The sequence below is a fragment of the Condylura cristata genome, unplaced genomic scaffold (genome assembly GCF_000260355.1).
Source record: "Condylura cristata isolate star-nosed mole 26May11 unplaced genomic scaffold, ConCri1.0 scaffold00011, whole genome shotgun sequence".
Classification (NCBI taxonomy): domain Eukaryota; kingdom Metazoa; phylum Chordata; class Mammalia; order Eulipotyphla; family Talpidae; genus Condylura; species Condylura cristata.
Window position 1 is genome coordinate 37064264 of NW_004567112.1, and position 7738 is coordinate 37072001.

The 7738-nt window shown below is 34.6% G+C and overlaps 1 protein-coding gene across 2 annotated transcripts in view; it reads right to left on the reverse strand.

The window, feature by feature from the left end:
* The window catches only part of MCU (mitochondrial calcium uniporter), a 123625-nt gene that overhangs the window by 104456 nt on the left and 11431 nt on the right, over nt 1-7738 (reverse strand). The window contains exons 2-3 of one of the 2 annotated variants that reach the window (XM_004680787.2): nt 4331-4446; nt 3650-3698 (exon numbers count right to left, since the gene is read on the reverse strand). The exons of the other annotated variant lie outside the window; for it this stretch is intronic. Coding sequence (XP_004680844.1) covers nt 3650-3676 — 27 coding nt within the window. The 5' untranslated portion in view covers nt 3677-3698; nt 4331-4446. The remainder of the gene's footprint in view (nt 1-3649; nt 3699-4330; nt 4447-7738) is intronic. 2 annotated transcript variants of the gene reach the window in all.

A 7738-nucleotide genomic window follows, 5' to 3' on the forward strand; every position in this document is an offset into this window, starting at 1 on the left:
AAGACAGAGCAGCAGTTCTCAACCAACAGTGATAATTGTCAATGTCTAGAGACATTTTTTTTGTTGGGTACAGCAGAGGAGGGTGTACTGAAAACATTTTTAAATGCACAGAAATAGTCTCCTAGTCACAAAAAAATTATCTGGTACAAAATATAAGTAATATCAATACTGAGAAACTCCAAAGTAAGAGTATTACCACCTATAGTCCAGTTAAAATCCAAATACCACTTTCAGTGTGAGAATATTAGATGCATCTGGACAGTCTCCATTTGAAAACAGAAAAAAAGGGAACAAAACAGCTTACTTTATTTAGAATGATAAATGCTTTATATTCCAAAAGCAGATTTATCTTGCTTGTGGGATTAATATCTTTATATAAAGAAGTCTAATAAGCAGTTTTCTAACTTTCTATCATATATACAATTTTCTAATAGGAAGGACCAATGGATGCACATCTGGGGTTGGAGTCATTTGCTTTTCTCAAGCTGTCACTAGAGTTAGTGCAATGCAAGTAATTGTAACCACAAACATTATTCTTATATATCAAAGTAAAAGAAATTAAAGCAATTTATTTAAAGGCCCACCAGATTAGGGCACTGGAATGAAAATGGGCTTCTTCCACTAGTCACTAGACATACAAACTTTCCAGTATTAGTTATCTTTTCTTGAAACCTCACACAGTTCTACTTCTAAACACTACACATACAACTTTAGTCACTCCATGATACCCAGGAGTTCATGGAGTTTAATAACACAGAAATATCTTTCTTTTCTTCACACCTATAATTACATCTCTACTCTCAATAGGATATCTCAGGAAAAGAAAAAAGAAACAGGATGATATGTCTCCAAACTTCTGTTAATATAAACAAAACAAAAATCTCCTCTCCTTTGTCATCGTACTATACTCCCTTGCATTCCCATATCCAGCAACTTCATCTATGCTGCTATTCCTCAAATAAACATGCTCAGTCACCAACCTGTGACCCACCGCCCCATCCCAAGCCCAAACAACGGTCTTCTCACGTGTTCCCTACACTGAAATATTCTTCACACTTACATTACATGTATTTTTTTTTCTTGTCATTTAGGTCTAAGTTTAAATAACTGGACCTCAGAGGGCCTTCTCTGACTACTCAAATCTAAATTAACTCTGTAATCACTTTCTACCATGCCAAATTTCTCATGGTTTTTGACTGCTTAGAACCTTTAAACAGTCTTCCTCATTGGGAGAATTTCTCGTCTCATTAAGTACTACATCCATATGACAAAAGTCAGAAATTCACTTCCCTATCTACTCCTGCAAACAGGAAGCATACATGTGTCGTAGGTCCTGCCAATCCAAACATTCAACATGATTAAGAAGTAAATGATAGATCTGGTGATGGGAAACCCACGGGGATTACAATCGAGATGGAAAAAAAAATGTGCAAAATGATGTAAAAATAAACTTTGTAATAAAAAAATAAATAAATAAATAAAAAATAAAAAAAAAGTAAATGATAGAATGGGAAGGATCATGCAGAATCCATTCTGAAGAACATTTCAAAGAAATGTCAGCATTCTTTCAGAAGCAGAAAAGACAAGACAAATTTGAATACTTGGCAAAAGCGGCTGAGGATCCAGTGTAGCCTAGTACTTGTGATTTGGGCATTGTTCCTGGTTAACTACAAAAGACACTCAATAAAAACTCCAACAACTCTCTGTTACAAAAGTATATACTGAGGAGCCTATTGGAAGAAATCAAAAAAATAGTTCAAATAGAAATCAAGACCTAAAAACATCAGAATAGAATGGAGAAGTCCAAGAGGCTTCATAAAGAAGGATGGCATTTGAATGTCAGACAGACTGGGATTCATCATTTTAGAGGGGTGCAGAAGAGGAGATATATGTGTCCTAAAGGATGAGAAAAATTAATAACACGGGGAATGAGTGCAGCCAACAAGAAAAAGTGAGACTAAGCAACAAGTATGTTGACTTTGGTGGGAGATATATTAGATATGCAAGATGGGCAAAATTATGAATGGGTCTGAGTGTTAGGCTAAGGGAATGTGTATTTGATAGTGTTTCAAGAACACTAATTTTCAATGAGTATTTTCATCTATTCCTTATTCTAGATGTTATCTGCTGTGTAAAACTACAACTGCTACCCACACATTTTCAACAGCATTCCCTCTGTGAACATTGGTGCTCTATATTTATCTTTTCAAGCTGAGAGACTACTACAGAAAGAGATTCTTATAATTAATCCTCTTGCAGCCAAACGAATACCCAATTTAAAGATAAAAAATTATTATCAAAATGGCTTTTATTTTTTAACCCCACCCCCAAAAGTAAGTTGTAAAATTTGTCTCAATTTTGTTTACCCTCTAGACTACTAGAATACTATGTTGATATTAGGTACATGAATTAGAACTTTAAGGAAAGAACTTTGTGTTTAAAAACACAGTCATTCAGAACATAGAAAATCAATTTTACCTGAAAGATATGTCTTCAGTTATCTAGAAAATCCTATAGTAATAATTTTAATCACCATCATCATCAACTAAAATCTAGAAAATCCTATAATAAAAATAATAAACAGGCTACACTTTCAGGTCTTACATAAATCAGAAGAGAACTTATAAAGACTCTCTTATGTTACTGCTTTCAGAAAAAAAAATCTGACCATAATTATCAGAATATTAAATATACATTTCATATGTGCACATTTTTTTAACAAGCAATCCCATTCCTAATTCTTTATATCATAGAATAAATGTGCCATCACAAGATGATTACTACAATGTTCACAAGGACTAAAAAAAGAGGGGGGAATGGGAGGAATCAAAGTATCCATCAATAAGGAATTAGCTAAATAAAAGGTTACCCCACCAGGAATTATCTCAGACACAATGGCATATTTATACAGCTATTAAATTAATGATTTGAACTATACTAGTTGGCTAGTTAACCTAGAAATTCTACTAATTACAAATGAGTGATAAAAACAAGATGAAGAAGAGTGTATAACAGGACCCAATTTTATTTTAAAAAAGGCCATAAAAATTGTACTGAGCCCTACCTCTAGCTAGTGAAGAAAATAAGAAGCCATAAAGAGACCTACTGGGAGGGACACAGAAAAGGAGAGAGAATATAATGAGTGAAAGAAAAACTAAAGAGCTGGACTACCATCATATATTCCTATTTTACTAACTTTATATTAGTAGTCCCACCACCAAATATACAACAAATATATACTTGTTAGTGAACATTATGACAGAGATCTTAGCTTTCTTGGCTTTTTCTTTCGAAGACTATTTGATATCAACTGTGGTTCTAGTAAGTTTGTATGTAAACACAATTTGAAATTTGATTCTTCTACTGTAGACATTGGCAGACTTTTTCTTAAAGATACAGATAGAATTTTAGGTTTTGTGGGTCACGATTTCTCAACTCAACTCTTATAGTGCAAAAAATAGCCATGATGATATATAAATCAATAAAACTTTATTTATAAAAATAAGCACTATAATTTGTCAGTCCCTGTTGTGTGATTTCTGGATCTATACAAAATAGATTTTGCAAATGTGTACCATGAGTTCACACTGAAATAAAATGTATCTTGTTTACAGGGAGAAAATGCTTATGATTCAGGATCTTCACATACCTGAGAATGTTCAAATTTCCCCTGCATGAACAGGTCACATCACCAATACCTAAGACAGAGCAGGAAAACACTCTCCCTTACATGATTGTTATGACATAACAGGGGATGTGTTAATTTATATAGGCAAAACTTAAAGGTGACCTGTAAAAGTAAAATACCATATTTTAGCAACTTAGCAATAAACCAGAAACCCAAACCTCATTAATCTCAACCACCACTTCTTTTACATATTAAGCTAAATTATTTCAGATCAATGCCAAGGTGACTGGCTTTCCTAGGAGTGCTGTTTTGTTTCCATGCAACCCAGCTCATTTAGACCAGCAGACCTCTGGTCATCTACATCCTGTTAGGAGGACAGAGTCACTGTGAGCTAATATACAAGTTCTGACTTATTCTACAATGAGACAGGGATTGCTCACCAATATAAATAGTCTAATCAGGTCAACATCAAATCTAATATTCTTAGGGTCTACCCCAGTAGACCTAAACTAATCCATTCTGTGATCACGGCCTCACTAAATTCCCATGTTGACTACCACGTATTCAATAGCAGGCTGGAGCAAAGAGCTGGCCCACAAAGATCAAGCAAGTGCCTTTTCAAAAACTAATCTTAAGAAGTTACTCCACATGGCTTTTGCAAAGTAGGCAAAAACCATGCTAAATAGTAAAAAAGGCACTTACTTGACTCCCATAGGCCAGCTCCACACTCTAGCAGCTAAGATGTCACTGGCATGGTACATGGAGAGTGAGGTGGAAACAGTATCTTGCCAGTCACTGTAGGAATGGTAGTGAAAGACCTAAAAGAATAGAAAAAAGTAAAGTCAATGCCAAAGGTGAAGGCTCTCCTGAGCCTGCTGACATGTTATCTCAGCATAAGTGTCAGAAAAGAGGAAAAAAAGTCAAAGAAGTTCTTGTTTAGATCATTCTTAGCTGCTAATTACAGTGACCTGTAGGAAAAGAGAGCACTTTTAAAAGAATGAGTTATACCCTAGATAAAAATGGATTGAGTTTGAGAAACTCTGAAATATGTATCTCAAAGAAAAAAAGTATGGCATCTTTGATAACCACATGGTAAGCTCACAGAAAATGTAAAAGATAGAGAATCTGGAGCAACAACTCATAAACCAATACTTTTACAAAGAACTTTAAAGAAGAATTTTTTTTCACCCCATGCCTATGTTTACAGCATTTTAAAAAAAATCAGAATGCTAATAAATAATGAGTAAATAAATACTTTTTAAGAATTAGGGGACCATGGCAATAGACATCTCAGGCTAACCAAGTTCATTCAGTAAATTTCACTAGGTTCAGGAACAAGTTTAAAAAACTCAGAAATCTTAGTTGACTAAAAAGGAAAAACCCAATTTGTTTGCCTACGCACATAACTCTCTAGTTTAGGAGTTCTGTTTCAAAAGGCCCAACTCTTGGCAAATTAAATTAGAGATCATTAAAAAACAAGAACATTAAAAAAAAATCTGTGCACATACTACCCCTCTCTCTACACCTACATATTCATGGATAAAATAATTTGTGGGGGGAAAACAACTGTGTGATTTGCAAGAAAAACAGAAATAGTGAAAAAAACAAAAATTATTCTTAATACTCTAAAAGAGTATTAACAATACTCTTTTCTCCTTCCATCTAATAATTCCTATAAAAAAAATCATTTCTTCTTGCAGGTTCATTCAGCCCGCTTTCCGTCAGAATCACAGTGAAAGATACAAACAGGTAGTAGAGTTATCATTGTTAAGGCCAGGGAATCCACCAATAAGAAAAAAAAATAAGTTTTCATTCTAAATAAGTTTTAATCATAAAACTGTTCTTGCATTATCTCCTAATTCTAATATGCTTAAAGCCGGATCACCTTTTTTAAGTCTGGTGATTCAAACTGCCTAGATCTCAACTGATTTAATTAGAATGGAATATGCACTGTTAATAGCATATCTGGCCAGACTACAACTTGGGTGGCTAACATTTTCTTCTTAATTTTGGCTTGGGTTTGCCTTGCTTTAGCTATAATCCTGGAAAGCATCCCACTTATTAGTGATTCCCTTGCTGCCTCAGCATTTCTGGTTAATGCGTTCGAGCAAATAATTTACAGGGACAATCTGAATGAAAGTCTATTGTACCTTCTGCAAAAATATTCAAATTGTTATCAAAGATGCTACAAATAAGAGACAACTGCATAAAATTGAGAAGCCTATGAGGCTAAAAAAATATTTATCAGTAATTTCCTTCTAAAAATAATGACTACAAAGCAATACATGTATACATTTTTTTTTTAAAGATTTATTTATTTGTGCATACAGAACTGGGGTACAGGCCAGAGGCTCAGGGGCGGTGAGAGGCTTCACCAGAGACAGAGTGGGAAACAGAACAGGCAGATCCACGAAGTACACTGCTGAGGGGAGCAGTGGGCGGGTCAGGAGAGGTCTGCCACGCCATGTGGTCACCTCCGGGGCAGGCGGGAATCAAACTCATGCGGTCGCGGCCCCAGATTCTCAGTGCTGTGCTTTAACCCGCTGCGCCACCAGGGAGGGCCCATGTATACATTTTTTAACACAAATATTTATTTCTGCCTCAAAAAGAAGTTCCTCTCCTTCTTAGTAAACTCTTACTTTTTTCTTTGTTCCACAAAACCAAGATATAATTCAAGAACAGCCTTTTTACCATATAAGGCACAATCCCTTTACCAAATAAAGCAAACAGTCCCCAAAAGCAAATTATTCCAAACACACAGAAAAAAAAAACCTAATGCCAACAAGTTTCCATCCATAGCTTATCTGAACTTGAAAGATCTGAGAATACTAATGCAAATCAAGATTTTTGCTGCAGCAACACAATCCCTCATGAGCTAGCTGGAATTACAGCAGATGCTGTTCTACATTTTGCGTAAAACATGATCATCTGTATGATGAAACACTGTTCTTCTCTGCCTTCTCTCAGGAAGTACAAAGGGTTTTCCCAAGAATATGATAAATGAGGACATTCCTCACCAAAAAAGGAAACTGGCTTTTTGAAAGTCAAAACAACATTCCTAACCTAACTTTAAAAATAACGTAATGTATTCCTCTTTCCTCTCTCCCTAAAATATTCAGCAAAGACAACTTTCAGTCAACAGAATGTTTAAACATGTGGACTAGAGAACAATACACCACAAAATAGTTAAAAACAAATGAACCAGAACCACGAGTCAGCTAAGTAAGATTTTTAGTGTTAAGCAAAAAGAATAAATTGCATAAGGATACATATTGTGTAGCACTTTATATTATTTTTGTAATACTTTTCAAAAATATAAACAAATACATGGGAATGTTAAACACCAATTTGGAGAGAATGTAACTTTGGGGAACAAAGACTAGAAGTAGGACTGTGCAAGGATACTTGCAGCAGCAATTATTACAGTCACAGAGCGGAATTTTTCAACTTAAAGGAAATAATTACTTGCTTTTATAGATATGATATACTTCATAATTTAAAAAGAAAAGACTTTTCTATTTGTACATTTGAATGAACACAATGTAATTTACTTATAAGGACATTCTTCAACCCACCTCCCCAACCAAAAACAAACAAAAAACCCCTCTGGTGATAGTAAGGCACGTCCAAGTGAGCGTCTTTGAGTTAGTTATCTTCTGTCTTTTCTTCCACTAGTTATCTTCCTGCTATTTCTGATGTTTGTTGGATGAGTGTAATATTCCATAACTCAGGGCTTCAGCTTGCCTCTACTTTTAGTCTTACTAAGAACACTTGTTTTAGGCAAGAAATCTATTATAGTTCCCTTTCATTTTCCAGCCTTTACTTGTAAAAGCTCTAACTATCATTATATACTTAAAGTTTACCCAATAACTTTGAGGCACTTGGCCAAGCTATGAGCTTGATTTCATTCTGAGTCAAACACCAATGCAGAATGAGATTAAAATTAGGGAAAGTACTGACTAGAAGTCAATTTTCCATTAATTAATTAATTAATTAATACTTCAAAATTCTGTAATAAATTATACTATAAACCTGTTCATACCATATCAATTATGGTTAGACCATATTTGTTTTGAAGCTTAAGTCAGGGCTGGAAATGAAAAATAAAAG